The following is a 20351-nucleotide window of genomic DNA, read 5'->3' as shown; positions in this document are numbered from 1 at the left end:
TCTGAGTATGTTAGTGTTCTCCAGAAGTGTTTTCCACTTCTTCTGGGCTCACATTATTATTAGGATTTTAGCAGTCTAAGAACTTTTGAAGTTGGAATTCTTCCAATGTGGGAGTAGAATGCAAGTAGAACTAGCCAGGTTTAATGTTGTAGCTTCAGATGAAGGAAGGAAGACATGGCAGTATCAGTGGGATATGTTTTCTAGATGCCAGTAATAATCCCTTGTGGCTTATTTGTGGGGGCTGATTCCATTTTACAAATTGACAGCAAATATTACAAAAGTATTACATTACATTTATCACGACATCATTAAAGCTGCCATACCTACCTGGGAATAAATCTGTTGTGGTTGCTAGGACTTATTTGATGTGCCCAAATGGCTGAAAATTTGGTTTCTTTCTGTTTGCTTGTCTTCTTGAGTATAGGGTAATTCAGTAAACTCAAGTTTATAGATTGGTTTTCAGATCCTGATTTCTGGGGAGCCTACAATAAATTGCAACTCTGTTTTAGAACACAAGGGCCAGTTGGTGTAATGGTTTGAGGTAACAGGGTAGAAGCCAAGACACCCTGTGTTTTAGTCCCTCTGTAGGCACAAAGAACGGGGTGGTGCAGTGGTTACAGTGCAGCACTGCAGGCTACTTCAGCTAACTGCTAGCTGTAGTTCAGCAGTTCAAATCTCACCACCGACTCAAGGTTGACTCATTTTTCCATCCTTCCAAGGTGGGTAAAATGAGGACCCAGATTGTTGGGGACAATAGGCTGATTCTGTAAAGTGTTTAGAGAGGGCTAAAAGCATCATGATGTGGTATATAAGTCTAAATCAGTGGTTCTCAACCTTTCTTATGCTGCGACCCCTTAATACAGTTCCTCATGTTGTGGTGACCCCCCAACCATAAGTCTAGCGCCAATTCTCCCAACAGAGTTTTAAGATGATTGGCAGGAAGGTCAGAGGGACACCCCCACTGTAAACACCTCATTGGTCAGATTGTAAAAATATATTCCAAGGTGCCAGAATAGAAGCTTTAGTTCCTAACAGCATGGGAAATTTGTCTTTCCCCATGGTCTTAGGATACCTCTGTAAAACGGTCATTCGACCCCCCCCCCCCCAAAGGGGCCTGACACCCAGGTTGAGAACCACTGATATAAATGCTATTGGGGGTTCATACGCTCTCTCAATCCTAGGAAGAAGGCAGGGATCAAACTGCTTCCAAAAATGATGCCAAGGAAACTACAGCAGTTGTCCAGGCTATCAACACAGACTCACCAAGGAAGGAAACAAAACAAAACAGAACATAATATTTATTTCTCTCTGCTTTATTTGGTTGCCCGCTGGTGTGACTGCAAGTGTAGTTGAAGTGTAATAACCCTAGAGTGTTTTACTTAAAATTGTGCGCTAATATGGCCAGTGTCTAATTCTCCATTTGTATTATTCCCAGCAGAAAAATCTCACATCAAAGAAAAAATATGAATTTGAAGATATTTTGGAAGAGCGACGGCAGTCTAGTGACCTCCGATATGCAATGAAATGTTATACTCCTGTTGTTTATAAAGAACTTTCTCCCTGCAAGCCAAGTGCCATTAAAAGTATTGTTCTACAGTCTGAACAGGTTCAGTATGTCATCAGGCAGGTGTGTCAACCTTTTATCTGCTCCCCTTTCAGTTGTTTATTTGTCAGCTGCTGTTATAATGATTTGACCAGTAACTTTGTTACCCACCAATATCCTAATTATCCTGGCTCCCTAGTTTCTTCTTCTCTCTTCAAGATTTGTGATAGAACTCTTCCATGAAATAAATATGCTTTTTCATTATAGTTTAGAAGCTGCTTAAAGACATACAGTATTTCCAAATCAGGGAGATTTGTTTGATTTGTGCTGATTGTAATTTATTAATTTTGTTAAAAGTTGTTTAGAGATATAACACTTAAGGAGGTATAGTTCTAATGTCTTGGTAATGTCTAATGAGACTAGTCCCAATTCTTTTCTTGAGTGGGATACATCCATCCATACAGCTGTTCCGACCCAAATGCTAGCAACTTACTGCAATTATATATAATATTTCTTATATATGATTGAATTTTATAGTTATTTTTGCATAAACTGTAGCTTTTAAACTCTATTGAGAGTTATCTTAAGCAGCTTATACATTCATAAATAAATGCATTAAAAAGGTCTTACTGTTTAATCAATGACAGGCAAGTCCTTGACTTATGAACACAACTGAGCCCAGAACTTATGTTGCTAAATGAGAAATTTGTTAAGTGGGTGACCCCCCCCCTTCCACATTTTACGATGCTTTCTTGGATCGCTCCAGTTGTTAAATTAGTAGCAATTGTTAAATTAATCTGGCTACTCCATTGATTTTGTTTGTCATGAGTTTGCAAAATATGGACCCCCAGATATTGCAACCATCATAAATATGAGTCAGTTGTCAAGCATATTTGGAAATCACTTGACCATGGGGGATGCTACAATGGCCATAAGTGTGAAAAATGGTCACAAGTATTTTTTTCAGTGCCGTTATAACTTCAAACAATTTATTAAACAAACTGTTGTAAGTCAAGGACTACCTATAATGAAAGTTAAGCTTATTAATGGCTGCCTCTTATGGTGATTATGTATCTATTTGTCCTGTACTAGTTGTTGGGAAAATGAGCCGAAAGCGCTGTTATTTCTGATGTCCTTTTTATGGGTTTTAACAGACATTTGGTGGGCTTCCGCGGGGCAGAAGTTTAGGTTTCAAAAGTTTTGCTCTGGTTCATTAAGTCCATAAATTCAAAATATTTGAGGGGTGTCTTTATTAACAAAGCTCTTGATTTCTGTGCTTAGCTATCAAAAGAGACTGGTGAATCCCTTGATATTATACAAGAAGAGGCAGTAGAAATTCTGGATGAGATGGGACATGGCATGCATATGGGAGCTATTCGGTTTTTTGCTTTCACTCTGAGCAAAATCTTTAAATGCCTTTTCAAGAGCGTGTACGTAAATGAAGATGGCATGCAAAAAGTAAGTATGCACGAACACTTCTGGATAAAATAGCGTTTTATGCACATGCATTCAGGGTGAATTAATGCAAGAGTCGCTAGTTACAGTAAGCTTTCCAAATTCCTTGGGCTGTGCATTTGTTATCCCATTAACGCACTCTTCTCTGAAAATTGTCACTTGTTGTGAATCATTATACCAAGATGCAGAACAAGAAACTAAAAGAAATGTGACTGCACATGTCCATATGCAACAATAAATAAATATTAATTTTTGCAAAATGTATACGCAGTTCTTAATATGGGATTGGAAGTAAACAGCAAAATGATTCCAAGAGTCTGTTATTGCTTTAAAATGTATGTCTCGCTACTGGCAACTGTAAAGGCATCAAAAGTAGTAACTTATCATTAGTAAAATCCCCAAATCCCCATCATTTCCTGCTGTTCTTAAACATGCCGCACATAGATTAAGGCCCTATTTTGATTAGCTCTCTTTTACCATTGCTCAGCTACAAGTGAGGCCTAGCTAGCTTTGGTCTAGAAAGTTAAGTAGACTTAGCATTGAAGGATGAGGACTTTGATGGGATTTTTTTTAGGGCTTTAGGTGAGACCAAGTAGTCAAAAAAGAAAATAAAAAAAAAATCAAGAAAGAAGTGGTAAACCACTTATTTGTGGTGTCAGGAAATGGTGTAGATGATGTAAATGGTGTAAATCACTAGAAATCAAGCTATTTCTTTTCCTACCTTTCGAAATGATAGTTGAGGTGAAACACTGATTTCCTTTTTTCTCCAGCACATTTCCGTTTTAGTGCAGTGTAGTCTCTGCCCATAACAAATGCCTAAGGAGAGATGATTCTTAAAAAGGATTTATTTATCCCAAACAGGGAAAGTCTAAAAGTATAAACAAACCAGACTCCCACAGCCAAGAACAATAGTTTCTGGGAGATAGGCCTTTGTTTGCTCAGTGTTGTACAACTAGTTGGTAATACTCAGAAGGTTTACCCAGCTGGTACAAAATTAGCTGAATGGGAGAAAATCTCAGTAACCAATTATGTGACTCAATCCTTTTTTGAAAAGCTGTAATTTTTAGATATATATTAGCTAGATATATTAGTAGTATCAAAATTGTGCTTAACATTGAGGTACCGTAGATTACTCCGTGGGGCATATAGGAATAGGTATAGTGGGTGAAGAAAAAGTAACAATTATGCAAACAATTTTTTCTTGTATGATATTGCTTTTTCTCTATATGCCAAGCAACAGCAAAACAATAAGTATTCTAAGGTGGAAAAAACCTTTTAAAAAGCAAGAATTGGCTTTAAGACAACTATAAAGGTGGGATGGAGTTAGGGAGAGTAGTTACCATCTAAGAGCCTGTAGAAGATTCTGTCACATTACAAATGGATAGATCTATTCTGGAAGTATGTAATTATGCCAAGTTTTCATCATAAGCTATATGACAAGCGATGCTAATATTATATGGAAATGTGTTTTAACGTAAAAATTGACGCTTTAGGAGGGTTTCCTCTAACAGTCAATTTTTTAATAGGAAAGTTTATTTGTTTTCTTAAGTCATATGTTGAAACTGATTTCATTTTCTGTTTGTTTTTTGCTTTATGTTTGCTGTTTTCTAAAATAAATTAGTTTTCAGCACTATGTGGGTAAATTGGTTTGTCATAGTATCAGGTGTACTAGTAAGAAAATGATCAGGTGTGTCTGTTCTATTTAACCACACCTAGCTTATCAAAAGATAAACCTAGAATTAAGCAAATTCATAATTAGAAATATGTGATGAGGATTTATTCTTAACAGTATTACAAAACTTGGTTGCAATTGGAGTAGATCTATAAAGCAAGGGGGGGGGGTTATGCAAGAGGGCTTAATTTTGGAGTGCTGTAGGTTTATGTCTGTAATAGAACTGCCTTATTTCTCAACTTCTTATTGCCTCCCCACATCCATCACAAAATTTTCTGGAGAGGGTGTGAGTATTTGCATGTGGAGAATAAACGAATAGATGATATTGAGTTTGAAGATGGAAACCATTGTGTTTTGCCAAATGGATCCTTTTCCAAGGCTATTTATTTACCTGGTCTTGGTTTTTTTTTGTCAAAATAAGTTTGACAACTGGTTTTCAAAGTTGAAACTGGTTTTCATATTTCATATTGGCTCATATTCATATTTTCACAAGAATATTTGAAGAAGAAATAAGGGACAGATTTGTAACCATCACTGTAATCAAAGATTTGGCTTGAAATTGTGATTTTCATAGGTAAAACTGACATAAAGTCATTCCCAAATAAGGTTAACTAATAGATTGGATTGTAACATATTACAATTGTTAATTGATAAGGTACTTGTGTGTCTCATCCCGTGTTCCCTTTCCTTTGGCCTACCTCATTCCATTGTACATCCTCCATCAGCATAACCTCTTCATGAGTCTGATGAAGTGTGGCCTAACTTATAAATCTTCTCTTTCCATAAATTTTGTTAGTCTGATAAGGTGCTACCGAACTGAAAAATGATCAGAGTAGACCATTTTTATTATATATTAAAAGTATTTGTAGATACTCTTGACTGTGCAGTTTTTTTGAATTCTGAGCCAACCACACCTGGAAGACACCAGGCTGAGGAAGGCTAAATGTGTGTAAATCCCAATGTTCCATATTGAGTGATGAGAGACAAACTTTGCTTTGCTTATGCTGAGAACGTATGGGGATGCTTAAGTCTATCTGTCTGCCTGCCTGCCTGCCTGCCTGCCTACCATCCATCTATCATCCATCCATCCATCCATCCATCTATCAATCATCTAGCCATCCATTCATCCATACCATTTTGGAGCTACCCATCATCCCACAGAAGGTCTCCTCCTGATTCCCTGTATTTTCTTACCAGGTGACCACATTTAGTGGTTAAATGTCCATAGTGTGATTTTCACAACTAATATAAGCAAAGAAATTACCCAAGTTAGTACTCAGATCATTACCAACAAGTGTCTTGTAGCTCCTTGATTTTAAGAAATAGATATATTGAGTATGAAAAATATACTCAGAGAAATTGGTAAAAAAAACATCAAATAAAATAGCTGGCTCTAGAACAGCAAATCTTTTACAGACATATAGATGCATTTTATTCAGGACATAGCCAGAACTTGATTTTGTTTCCTAGTTTATAATCTAAAATCTAAAAGCATTGGACTATGGCCATCCAGTTTTTTTCCAGATAGAAATTATTGGGAATTACTTAACGCAAAATATGTTGCATGGTGGTTTGGGATGAAAGCAAAAATTTTTTAAAATCCAATCGAAGGAATTGTTAGCAGTAAAATATGCGAAAAAAGAGTTGTGAGTTATAAACACTCCACAGTTGTTTATCCTGCCAAAGTACAGGACTAAATCCCATTTTTTTCAGGCACCTATTTGCACATTTGTTTCCTATATAGTGGTTGGTTGCTCTGTGCTAAGATGGGTGGCCAATAAATAAATAAATGACATAAATAAATATGCCTTCCGAAGTCTAGTCTTCCAGAATAAATGTTAGGTTAAAGGGAAAGTTGCAAGTGAACTACAAGAAATATAATCTGTGGCCATCATTAATGGTAGAGTGTTGCAGTAGCTCATGGATTTCAAGGCAAAATGTGCATCTCTTCATAAAATTAGCATTTTAGCTTGTAGAAAACAAATGGCATAGTTGTTGTATGTGTTTTGATAAAACATTGCCTTTTTAAACAAAGTCATTCACAATCTCTCTTAATCATTATAGTAATAAATAACATGTTGTGTCCTGTTAGTTACAACAGGCAATCCAAGAACATCCCGTTGTCCTGTTGCCCAGCCATCGAAGCTACATGGATTTTCTCTTACTATCCTATGTGTCATATAGCTATGATTTGGCTTTGCCTGTCATTGCAGCAGGAATAGGTAAACACTTTAACGTTTTTTTTAAAAAATATTTGGTTCCCAGAATTTTATGTTAGTTGAAGCTAGCTTGATTTGATTGTTATAAAACTGGATTGAAGTATTTCTTCTTTATGTATGATCTATGTGTGTTTGTTGTAAATTATTATACCTCTGGGCAAAAAAAACATCCAAAAAGGTTGAATTCACAGCCCTCCCCTGTTCCAATCATATAAAAGTGTGTAACTTGTTTTAGGTAATTCAAAGTTATGACTGAAAGTAATCTATATTCAGAAATTACTTAGAACTTAAAGAACTTCTAATATACATGACCTTATAAAATTTAACAAATTTAATAAACCTGAGATGAAAATGACCATACAATGCCACAAATAGATATAGAATCCCAGGCTCATCAATCACTTTTTGAGTTGTTTGTAAAGATATATAAATTGTAATACTGTACCTATGTTAAAATGTTTAGCATGCTCCATATACCTACATTTTAGCTTTTTAATGCAAATCTGAATTGAAGCTAATTTTGATTTAGAAACATTTAATGGAAGTTCAGACTTTTGTAATCAATTGAAAAAGCAGAAGCTATTAACTAAGCAGGGTTTGATAGCCAGCTTTTCAAGGCAGAAATGTTAGTTAGGTCAACAGCCATTACCCACGTTCAAAGTCATGACATGTAATTCAAAAATCAATTGAACAGTGAGACAAATAAGAAAAAAGAGGGGGGATTATAATGGATATAAAAATGGGATTTTTATTAGCCATGCTGTATCTTATGTATATGTCTAATTAAGACATGAAAAGTATCCAAGAAACTGTACTAAGATCTAACAAGTGAATTTCATATAGGATTTCCTTGTTGGCAAGATTCTATTAATGTAATTTTACAGTAAAATTAGAGCCAGCACTTAACTGGACTTTCTTGAAAGATTGACAATGATTGACTTCTTTCATCTGTCTGCTGTGCGTTTGCTAGATTTCCTTGGAATGAAAATAGTCGGTGAGCTGCTTCGAAAATCAGGTGCCTTTTTTATGCGACGTACATTTGGTGGAAACAAGCTTTATTGGGCAGTGTTTGCTGAATACGTCAAGTGTATTTTAAAGGTGAATAACTTTAAAATAGCTGGCAATGTTTCGTTGGTTTTTGTTAATGGTAGATACTTCATCCGCATGATGTAAATATATTTCTGCCCAGAGGAACAAGGGATTCCTGTTAATTTTAGATTTTGAAAATCAGAGTTACATGTTTTCTTCTTTTAAATTTTATGATTATTGCTGTTTTAGGTTGTCCCCCGTCCCCCCACCGCCAATTTTATGGCTTGCTTCTCTGAAAAATGTATATGTCTTACTTGTTTTGCTAATTGTTGACTTCTCTCTTTCTCCCGCTCTCTCTTTCTCTCTCTTCTCAAGAATGGACATGCCCCTGTTGAGTTTTACCTTGAAGGTACTAGAAGCCGTACTGCAAAGACATTGTCTCCAAAGTTTGGTATGTTGGTCAAAAAGTTACAGCTGCTGTAGGCACAGATGATTTATTTTTAGTACAATGGGTCTGTGAACACTTAAATTTATATTAATCTGATAGGAGAAACTAGAACAGTGGTTCTCAACCTATCTAATGCTGCGGCCCCTTAATACAGGTCCTCATGCTGTGGTGACCCCCAACCATATGTCTAGCACCAATTCTCCCAACAGAGCTTTAAGCTGATTGGCAGGAAGGTCAGAGGGACACCCCCACTGTAAACACCTGATTGGTCGGATTGTAAAAATATGTTCCAAGGAGCCAGAATAGAAGCTTTAGTTCCTAACACCATGGGAAATTTGTCTTTTCCCATGGTCTTAGGGGACCCCTCTGAAACGGTCGTTCGACACCCAAAGGGGTGCTGACCCCCAGGTTGAGAACCGCCAATCTAGAGCTTCTTGGAGGCTGGAAGATTCTACAAGATTATAGGGCCAGAATATATGCATATTCCTTCCATTTCATGGAAGTAAATTGCAATCTCTCCTTGCTTCAAGGGAGGCAATTGGCATTATAAGCAATGGACCCTTACAATAATGAGTATAGTGACAAGTGAGATGCTAAAGAACATTTAATTTTCAAATTTCTGAAACTTTAGACTGCTTTTCTTTTAGTAACTTTGGCTTGTAAACTTTGGGAGAACCTAACTTTATTTGTGAAAGGCACACATGTGCCTGAAACGAAAGATTTTGCCTTCCAGTGACATGTCTGGTGTTATGTGCTCCAGTATTTCCATGTTAATCACCTTTGTTGTCCAAGGTCCCATCGCATAGGGCAACTGCCAACTATCTGCCTTAATCTTCCCAGGTTTCTTTTGCCTTATTTCCTTTTAGTTGGGAACTATATTTTTCCTGCCCCAGATATTCAGTTGGTGATAGCTCCCCCTGGCTCTTCTCACTTCTTCCTTTCCCCTTACCTTGTTTTAACCTCTCTCCTACATTTCTCTCTCTCCTACACTTGCTGTTTTATCTGTTTTGCAACACCTCGTCCAACGTGTATATTCCATTTCTGTGCCTGAATCAAACACATATATTTTGGATCTGTGTTTTTTAAATAAACCTTCTCTGGACGTGGACCATTAAGAACCTCCTGTTCTACACTTGAAATGGTTCATATGCAGAATCTTTTGCACACCATTAAAATCTAGGGTTGAATTCGTACACGAAGGTTAGGTATTAATTTAGATTTCTTTTTAAAAGGTTTTTTGTTTTTGTTTTTAAAAAGATGTTCTTTATATCTACAGGTCTTCTCAATATTGTGATGGATCCTTTTCTTAAAAGGGAGGTTTTTGATATCTATCTTGTCCCAATCAGTATCAGTTATGAGAGGGTGTTGGAAGAATTTCTTTATGCCTACGAACTTTTGGGAGTCCCTAAACCAAAAGAGTCTACATCGGTAAGGAATCAAATTGGCATACTTGTAGGGGAAATGTTGGATACTGTCTTGCCACTTCCTATGGTCTAGGGTGATTATAATACTAAACTCTAAATAAGCATTATGAAAATAAAATAAACCGGAGTGAGTTTAGGTGTCATCACACTTTCCCTTTCCTTTGTTCAATGTGGCCACAAGAGGAAATTAAAAATTTATATTAATAGCAGCCAATTTTAAACCATAGTTTATCATAGAAACATAGAAGTCTGACGGCAGAAAAAGACCTCATGGTCCATCTAGTCTGCCCTTATACTATTTTCTGTATTTTATCTTAGGATACATGTTTATCCCAGGCATGTTTAAATTCAGTTATTGTGGATTTATCTACCACGTCTGCTGGAAGTTTGTTCCAAGGATCTACTACTCTTTCAGTAAAATAATATTTTCTCATGTTGCTTTTGATCTTTCCCCCAACTAATACTGGTTTATTTCAAGTAGATACAATTATGAAACTGAACAATATTCAAAACTGGCATTAGAAAGGTTGAGAGCCACTGCTTTAGAGCCTCGGTGGTGCAGTGGTTAGAGTGCAGTACTGCAAGCTACTTCTCCTGATCACCAGCTGCCAGCAGTTTGGCAGCTCAAGGTTGACTCAGCCTTCCATCCTTCCAAGGTCCGTAAAATGAGGACCCAGATTGTTGGGGGCAATATGCTGTTTACTTTCTGTAAACCGCTTAGAGACAGCTATAAAGCACTGTGAAGCGGTATATAAGTCTAAATGCTATTGCTATTTAGGGTACCATCCTTCTTCATGGGCCACTTCAACTTTACTTCTGTAAAATAATAAAAACAATAGCATTATACCTGAGACTTTTTGCAAGGATAAAAGAGGTAAGAATCGTAAGGCTGTACAAATTTCATAAGCGATATAGATAATTCTTGACTTACTACCACAATTGAGCCCACAATTTCTGTTGCTAAGCAGGAAAGTTGTTAAGTGAGTTGTGCCTCAGGTTATGACCTTTTTTCAACCACAATTGTTAAACAAATCGCTGCAGCTAAATGGATCATGTGACCATTAAGCGAATCTGGTTTCCCTTGTTGACTTTACTTATTGGAAGCTGGCTGGGAAGGTCAGTCGTGATCATATAACCCTGGAATAGTGTAACTCTCATAAATGCATGTCAGTTGCCAAGTGCCCAAATTTTGATCATGTGACCATAGGAATGTTGTAGTGGTCATAAATGTGAAAAATGGTCATAAGTCACCATTGTAACTTTGAATGGTCATAAATGAAAAAAGTTGCAAGTCAAGGATTACGTGTACTGCAGAAATTATGAGAAGATGAATAATAAATGTATTATATCTACCATATTTTGGGAGTATATAAGACACACCTTAGTTTTGGGGGGGAGGAGAAATAGGAAAATAGTTTACCTACCATGTATTGATCTGGCTAGCGTCCTTAGTCTGGTCAGCTTCAGCACATTATTTTATCACCTGGTTAGGGCTTTAAAAAACCTTATTCAAAGCGAGTAGCAATGTAAAAAAGCCTGCAAAGACTTAGGGCTGGAAAAAAACTTCTTAGGAGACAGTAGTAATGAAAAAGTCTGCAAAGACTTAAGAAAAACCTGGGAAAAACCTTCAGAGACAGTAGCAATGAAAAAGCCTGCAAGCCAGGAAGAGCTGGGAATATTGTTAGTGTCTCATTAAGGCTGGGAAAAAATGCTTCGGAAAAGCTAGATGCACCCAAATTTTCAGCTTCTTTTAGGGGGGGGGAAGGTGTATCTTATGATCTGAAAAATATGGTATATCTATTATGTTATTCATTATTATTATTTATTTATTGGATTTGTATGCCACTCCGCTCCAAGGACTATATTACATATCATTATGTATATATTATATATATTACATTTCATTATGTATATAGTACAAATAAATATGTATTACATTACAGACGTAATTATATTACAGATTTTATATCTGCATATCTCTTAGGATGCATTTTTTCAGCAGACCTAAGGATCCCTTGGGAACAGGGAATTGGCAATATGATTTTATTATGGGTGGATTTTTAAAAACTTTCTTGCTTTTTAATGGTTATTTTAAGATATGGGGTTTGTTTCCTTTTATTGTATATTGTCCAGAGTCACATTTATGAAATTGGATGCTACGTAAAATCAGTCGGCCTTCAAATTTTATTTTCATTTCATTTTTATTCCTCAGGGACTCTTGAAAGCCAGAAAAATTCTGAATGAAGATTTTGGAAGCATACATGTTAATTTTGGGCAGCCTGTATCACTCAGAACATTGGAAGCTGGAAGAATGAATAAATATCCGTTTAATTTAGTTCCAAGGTACACGATTCATGGTTGAGTATTTTTAACAGCTTGTAAGGGGGGGGGGGGGAAGGCTTTGATATCTGACTTTCACAGAGCTCTTATATTATCTGCAAAAATAACCACTGAATGGCAGTGCAGAGAAACCCTTGTCTCTTCATTTGCTTCTAGTAATTGTTCAGATTTCTGTAACCAGATCTGATAGCTCTGTTTTGTTGCGTTTTGAAATCATTGGATAACTGGTGTGTGTGTGTTTTGTGTGTGTGTGTATGAGGGTTGGGTTCCTCCTGGTTCAGACCACTTTGCCCAAACCGGTAGCAACCCACTGGTAACATCATGATAATGCCGCTGAACCGGATCAGTCGGTGCTAGTACGTGGGTGCCACCACCTTTTATTTTTTTCCTTCTGAGCATGCACAAAAGTTGAGTTCTGGCATTGTGCATGTGAATCACCATCTTTTTTCCAGCTTTTTTTTGGTGGGGGGTTGTTAATGCGCTTGTGCATGCGTGCAAAGCACATACGTGCCCACAAGGTGTGCCCATGTAGCATGGGAGGGAGTGAACCAGCAACAAGGCAAGTTGGAACCCACCCTGGGGTGTTTTGTGTGTGTGTGTGTGATAGAAACTTGGAAAAGGCTTTGTTTATTAAAAGAATAGAATAGAATGGAATTTTATTGGCCAAGTGTGAATTTGTCTTGGTGCATATGTTTATGTTTATTTAGATTTGTATGCCGCCCCTCTCCGCAGACTTGGGGCGGCTTATGCTCTCAGCGTACATAAAATAAAATATACATTTGTCAATAATCATATGGTACGACACTTAATGATTGTCATAGGGGTCAAATAAGCAATGAAGAAGCAATATTAATTAAAATCTTAGGATATAAGCAACAAGTTACAGTCATACAGTCAACGTGGGAGGAAATGGGTGATAGGAATGATGAGAAAAACTAGTTGAATAGAAGTGCAGATTTAGATAAGTTGCTTTAGAGCTGCTGAAAGATTCTTTGCCAAAAAGAAAAAAAAGAAAAAGAAACCCCAAGGACTCTTCTATGCTTGAATTAAATGTGAAAAGGGATTGCAAGGTAAACATTCTAAGTACAGTACTTTGCTCATTGTATGTTTTCTTCATAGGCACATTTCCCAGAAGCCATCCGAGGAAATACAGAAATTTGTCACTGATGTAGCCTACCAAATAGAGCTCTTGCAAATAGAGAACATGGTTCTGAATCCATGGGTGTTGATTTGTACTATCTTGCTCCAGAATTTACCAGCCATAGATTTTGAACTTCTGGTGGAAAAGACACTATGGTTGAAAAATTTAACTCAGCTATTTGGAGGATTCCTAGACTGGCCCGGTATGCAAGCACACTTGTACATTTTTTTCCTTTTTCCTAAAAGCAGTATAGTTTGTATTATTCTTTGCTTCTTAGCCAAAAACTAGATTTATTGCTGAAGAATATTTCTTTAGAAAGCTAAAACTCTTCCAATTGTCTGATTATCACGGAGAATAAGGAACGTGGTTTTTTTTTAAAAGAATTAGTAGATTTAAATCCCATCTTTATATAGTAGTAGTAGTAGTAATTGTACTTTATATAGTACAATTCGAGGCAGTGTTAATTATGTACCCTCCTCTTATTTTCCCCACAACTCTGTGAGGTAAATTGGCCTGAGAGAAAAGGTCGGGCCTAAAGTCACCCAGAGAGTTTTTGTGCCTATGGGGGAACTAGAACTCAGGGTTTTCTAGTTTCTAATCTAGCACTTTAACCAAAATTGTATTATGCCCTAGAGACAAGATATAGATAAGATTTGATGTATTTATCCAACCCTTGTTCAGGATCTTATTTGAACTTCCAATTTAAAAATATTATAATTTAAAAGTAGAAGACACATTACAAATCAGTTTTTAAAATGTTTTATAAATCTTTTTTTTAAGTGTTCTGGCAAATTAGTGTGCCTTTCGTCCCCTGTCCAATTGTCTTTCCTTTATCTCATATATCATATTTATTTTCTTCCTTGCATATATCTTCTCCTCTATTTTTACATATTATCTTTATATATATTACTTCATGTCTATTCTCTTCCATATGTATTGTGTATTGGACAAATGAATGAATAAATAAAATAAAATAGAATAAATTTAAGCAAAATCCTCCCACCCCACCCCGCAAAAAGCCAATTTCAATTTGTCATTACAATAAGGTTCTGAAAGTCAGAATTAATATTACTTGGGGAAGAGGAGAAATCTTCCTCAATTCTTGTTTTTTCTGATGCTCAACTGCAGTTCTTTTGGGGTTTTATTTGTTCTTTTTCATTAGTTTGCCCTATGATATTGTAGATATTTTTGCTAGCTGCTGAGGGCAGGAAATACTGTTGTGCTTGCTGGTTGTTTGGGGTGGTTAAGGGGGAAATTGTTATTATTTGATGAGCATGTTCCCAGTTCTGACATGTTTCTCCCGTGTACAAAAATGTGGTTCTTCTTTCCAGTTTTGACTGAATTTGTTAGAGATTTCCTGCTACATTTCCCTTTGATTTTCCTCCTTGCACTTTCATAAATTTCACAAGAGATGATTCATCTGCTTCCAAAATGTTCTGGTATCAACTAATATAAAGTCTGGGGAGCTTTTCTTTTTTAAAAAAACCCCGAAACCTTCCTTATACATTAACCACTTGAACTGAAAATTTATTCCCCAGCGTGCCAGCAAGAGCAAAGAATATGTTTGTTTTGGATAAATCCTCATTTTCAAAGTTTGGAAACTTGAGGGGGGGGAAAAACTTCAGCCAGAAGTCTTGGCTGCTGTTTCCTCTTTATTTCTTCATTATTTGGTTAAGCTTAGGAAGGGTTTTTTTTAAGGCTAATAACAATAGAGTAGCTCCTTCAATGGCTCTTTTGGACATTTTTTTCCCAAAAAGATTCCCCCCCCCCCCAGAACTTGTCAGAAAGGCTCAATCCATTCTGAACACAAGACTGACCATTATGAAAATACGTTAATTGTGAGACACCTCCTCCTACCAATTTATTTTCATACTAAAGCAGAAAGCTAAAAGCATATCTTTGTAGGTACTCATACTCCTTTGCATTTGTCTGTTGTTGTTAGATAATCTTTGTGCCAGCAAAGCTGTAAAATCCGCCTTGGCGCTGCATTCCAACCTTGCCAGCTTGGTCAATGGAGAAGTGATCCTCAATGACAAAGAAATGGGATTTGTTACTACAGAGGACCCTGTGTTTAGGCGAGCCTTGTCCACCCTCGTATGTGGCTCCTATAAGAATCAGTTGCTTAATAACTTTGTGCGACCAGCTCTCGTAGCAATTGCATTGCAAATCACACACAGTTCCAGAAAAGGTAATACCACTTCTCTATTATAAATTCAAAGCTGACCTCTAAACCACCGATAAACCCTTTTGCTGAGTTGCATAAGTCACTAAGTAGACAAACATTGAATTTTATTGCTGTCCTTGGGTCTAAGAACTCAAAGCATGGAGATAATACAGAGAATAGATAAGCATGTTTTGTGAATAGCTATAAAGACGCTTTCTCACATAGAAATCTTCCTTGGGCTAGTTTTTTTAAGCCTATGAACTAAACAACACTTTGTAAATAGATTTGAGCTTGGTTACTTTCTGTGCAAATCTTGTCTTTCACACTAGATCATCTTTGTTGGCAGGGGTGGGTTACTCCCAGTTTGGACCAGTTTGCCCGAACTGGTAGTGACCCACTGGTGATGTAACAATGACATCATCTACCCGGTTCGGTCAGTGCCGATCCATGGATGATGCCACCTTTTAAAAAAAAATTTCTTGAATTTTTTTTCCTTCTGAGCATGTGCAGACGCCAAGATTCCAGTACTCTATATGTGGCCACCGTCTTGTTTTTGGCTTTTTAAAATTTATTTATTTAGATTTTTTCATTCATTTTTTCTTTTTGAGCTTGCGCAGAGGCTAATTTTCTGTCACTGTGCATGTAGTCGCCATCTTGTTTTTTGACTTTAAAAAAAATTATTATTATTTTTCGGCACAAAGTGCGCATGCACCCACGAGGCATGCCCATGCAGCATGGGAGGAAGCGAATTGAAAGCGAGGTAAGTTGGAACTCACCCCTCTTTGGTGGGTCTTTAAAAACCTCCCTAGCAGATGGGAGATTTGCAGGAAGAGGAGGACATAAATTTTTCGGTGGTATTAATTCCAATAGTGAGAGACATACAATGAGACACAATCGTCTTTTTTTTCTGTCATCTTTTTGTTCTCTTTATTCTGCAAGTGAATAAATGGTATCAAATCAATTGTGTCCAGTAAACCAGGGGTCTCCAACCTGGGCAACTTTAAGACCTGTGGACTTCAACTCCCAGAATTCCTCAGCCAGCTTTGCTGGCTGAGGAATTCTGGGAGTTGAAGTCCACAGGTCTTAAAGTTGCCCAGGTTGGAGACACCTGCGGTAAACCATTTAAGCAAGCCTTAGCATTCATTACCCACACACATTAATATGAAGCTTGGGTACGTTTTACATCGGCGGTGGGTTGCTCCCCGTTCAGCCTACTTTGGTGAACCAGTAGCATTGGCAGCAGGATGCTCCGCCCACCACCCAGAATGCTTCTGTGCGTGTACAGAAGCGTTGCGCACGGAAAAACCAGTAGCAATGGGATTTAGAACCCACTTCTGGTCCACAATGTACTCTTCCCATAGCCTGACTAATTGGGGCTCTGGGCTGAAGTACGTCTAAGCCTTGTAAATTCAATTGGAATAATTCCTGTGCAGCTGTAACCATGATTCCAGGCTTTATTCATCAAAACACAATTCTGCAATAATTGTTTGCTGGAGATAATAGATAGCTAGAAATGTTATTTCCATTGTTTGTCATTGGAACAAACTTGTTTCTCAGGAATTCTGAATCATTTCAGTGGGTTCGTGCAAGAGAAGTCTCGGAATGCATTTCCAAGTTGTGTCCACAATATGCACATTTTCATTTATCAAGCAATGGTTCCTGTGTGTGTGTGTGTGTACATTAAATTGTATCTTTGACATTTATCTTTTAATAGCAAAATTATTTGACGAAAGATCTTACTGATAAAAAAATTATATTTTCCAGAGGAGGTCTATAACCAGTTTTCATTCTGGCGTGATGTTTTTTCTGAAGAATTTATCTTCTTTCCTGGAATATCCCTGAAGGTAAACTGTTAAGTCTTGAGTTCTTAATATTTGAGGGAATTTGCCATGACTTATTTGAGATTAATATTAGGAACAGGTTTTTTTTGCATGGGGTGGGTTTGGTGTTTTGTTTTTTTAAAAAAAACCTTTCTTTTTGATATTCTTTTCTATAAAAACAAAATATAAACAAAAACCCTATTTTGAGTATTTTGAGCTTGAAACAAACTTAAAAATACTGAATTTCAACCTCAAAGCATTTCCAGAGCACTATGAGTTTCTAGTGAACAAGCAATTTGCAGATAGGACTCATTTCATGAAATTTCAGACTCAAAACATTCTGAAGATAACATTTTGCAATTCACAGCCACCATACAAATAACTCAGGGGTACCTCTGATCATAGTTCCCTCTAAGCTGAGCAGTGAGCAATCGCTCACTTAAAAATCATCATCAACTCAGAGTTTTCCAAACCTGCCCAGAAGCCGAGAGAGAAGGAGAGAGAGAGGAAGAGAGAGAAACAGATAGAAAAAAGAGAGGAAGGAAAAGAGAAAGAAAAAGAATGGGAGTAAGGAAGAGAGAAAGAAAATCAAAATCTAGTTTGAAACTAGCTCAACTATTTAAGTGGCATATTGATATTGATAGAGTTGCCCTATGATGAGCTCACTGTTATAGACACACAGTACAGTATTTTATTTTGAAATTCTCTGAGGCAAAACAGGGTGGGTTTTTTATTTGTTTCTTTCTTTCTTTCTTTCTTTGTTTATTTATTTATTATTTCTGTGCCGCCCAGTCCTGAAGGGACTGCCGCTCAGACACTATACTTTTCTGCCCACCCCCCAAAAAAATTAGAGGGGACACTGCCTCTGATCACTTTTCCTTAACAGTTACTGGGTCATAAGGGTCCTTCATTTTACTCTTGCATAAGCCGAGTCACAAATGTTTGCTATGGACATTGTGGTGTAATTCAGTTATTCTGCCTCTTCAGGTTGAAAAGGCACTTGGTTCAATAAGTGAAAATTATTTAATTAATTATTGTTGACTTTAGATTTGTGGTGTGGAATGTCAATGCCACAAAGAATAAAATTCTGGAGCTATGTAGCAATCTTGCTTTGATTTTAAAATACAGTATTCTTTATGATGGGAATAAGAAGGTTCATCTTGTCTCAGTATAATATTTCAAGACAGCACAGAGTGTTCAGTTCCAAAATGCTCAAGTTCATTTCAAATTCTGTGGCCCCTTCCCACCCCCCAATTTTGATACAGAAAACTCTTGATAAATCCTTTGTCTTCCTGCCCTGGAAAAACTATTTGTGCTTTTTTGAAAGAGCAGTTAGACGCAAAACTCCCAATGGAAGACCCAGAATTCTAGAAGTTTGTGTGTGTGTGTGTGTGTGTGTGTATGAAACAACAATTGATATGATAATGACCATGATTCCAGAGCATTCATTGGTTACACTGTTGATTTTCAGCTATATGATTTTTCCACAATTTCTAGAAAAACAAACATACAAAATAGGATGATTAAGCTTCCACGAGGTTTAGTTTGTTCTTTTAGCTCCCTCCCATGCCCAAAGCAAGTAGAAAAAAGCTACTAACTAAGCCTTTCCGCCTTGGGGGGGCTGCAAAAATTACATGTAAAAAAGCTTGACCACTTGTGGTTTAAATTGCAATGGACACAGAAGGCGTATCAATGAGAATGTGGAGGAATTGAAAGGTTAATCTACTACTACACCCAAACCCAAATTGTGAATATTATTAATTGCAACTGATTAAAGGAAATTTCTTTCATTGGTTTCATTGACTTTGGATTAAAATGGACTTGTTTCAGATAAGCAATAGTTTACTGAACTGATGATCTGTAATCGTTCAAAGCTTCAGAGAAAGTCCTCAGCAACTATCTTGAAATTGTATTGGAAAGGATGGGGCATGTGTGTTGATTTCTGCTCTACGATCAGGTCATTCCAATTAGCTCAGATGCATTCTGGGTTATCATTCATCAATCAGTATTAACTGGGAAAAAAAGAATGTTGTGTTGCAATAGCTCTGATTGAAGGTTACATAAATAATTGGCTATAAAACAGTCATAGCTACCTTTGCAGCTAGAAAATACTTGGAGGATTCTTAGAGATGTACATTATTTATCCTTTAAGCAAGAGTTGAGAACCTGTGCTGCACTACAACTCTCAGCAGCCGTACTTAGCTAGTGGTGACTCCACTGGTGAGGTCTGCTGGAATGTGTAGTTTGATATCTGAACTTGCAACTGGCTATTTACCAGCAAGTTTTCTGAAACAGATCTTGCTCATAGCTACAGAAAGTCTTCTATCTCTGGTTAGCAGGCACATAGTAGGTGCACATAGTCTTTCTGTTCATCTCCATCTCACTTTTCCTTTCTCTCTCCCTCTAGGGTCTTGTCTTTTTTTTTTTTGTCATCCCACTTTGGAAAATAGTTCGTATTCATTCTAATTGAAAAGCTTTGTCTTTGTATTTAATCTCTGTATTATTAAATTAGAGTCCTCGCTGTTTCAATATACAGTATTGCTATTTTTATAATTTTATGTTCTTGCTATTTTATTACAACATGGATTGTCTGTTCAATACAATTTGTGAAGATTGCTCAGAATCAGTTGGGATTGGAATAGTTGATAACCTGGATAAAACAAATAAACAAACAAATATAAATTCTTCATATCATACGAAACACAGATTGCATTGCTGAGTTTTATAATGCTGTAGTTCAATTCATAAAAATATATTGAACCATGTCCAGAAGGGTTTGGTTAGTCTTTAAGGTGCTTTTAGAATATAGTTGTATATATACATGGTGTAACAATTATTCAAAAAGTATGTGTAATCTGAGTATAAAAATGAGGTTGTATATAAATGAAGTACCCATGTAACTTCCTGTTTGGAAATTGTTCAATACCTTAGCTGAGCTGAGACAGAAATTAAGAGGGGGCAGGGAACAAATATCATCTTCTGGGAAATGGACTGTACTAGTCTGGATGCATATCAGGTCTAATGTCTTTTAGCTTGAAAAGCAGGGTTTCATTTAGAAATCCCTAATTGGATTCTATTTCCACTATATCATCATAC

General features: G+C 36.8%; 1 protein-coding gene across 2 annotated transcripts in view; it reads left to right on the top strand.

Annotated features, from left to right (window-relative positions):
* Positions 1-20351, top strand: part of GNPAT (glyceronephosphate O-acyltransferase) — a 35650-nt gene that overhangs the window by 6531 nt on the left and 8768 nt on the right. Inside the window, exons 2-11 of one of the 2 annotated variants that reach the window (XM_070733943.1) lie at positions 1439-1627; positions 2825-3001; positions 6763-6892; positions 7860-7987; positions 8294-8369; positions 9643-9794; positions 12003-12133; positions 13250-13473; positions 15214-15459; positions 17200-17279. In XM_070733943.1, coding sequence (XP_070590044.1) covers positions 1439-1627; positions 2825-3001; positions 6763-6892; positions 7860-7987; positions 8294-8369; positions 9643-9794; positions 12003-12133; positions 13250-13473; positions 15214-15459; positions 17200-17279 — 1533 coding nt within the window. Of the gene's footprint in view, positions 1-1435; positions 1628-2824; positions 3002-6762; positions 6893-7859; positions 7988-8293; positions 8370-9642; positions 9795-12002; positions 12134-13249; positions 13474-15213; positions 15460-17199; positions 17280-20351 lie in introns of both variants that reach the window. The other variant, XM_070733942.1, reaches the window with a different exon arrangement.

Source organism: Erythrolamprus reginae, chromosome 1 (assembly GCF_031021105.1).
Source record: "Erythrolamprus reginae isolate rEryReg1 chromosome 1, rEryReg1.hap1, whole genome shotgun sequence".
NCBI classification, from domain to species: Eukaryota; Metazoa; Chordata; class Lepidosauria; order Squamata; family Dipsadidae; genus Erythrolamprus; species Erythrolamprus reginae.
Note: the sequence above shows the minus strand (reverse complement) of the source record. Positions and strands in the feature narration are given on the sequence as shown.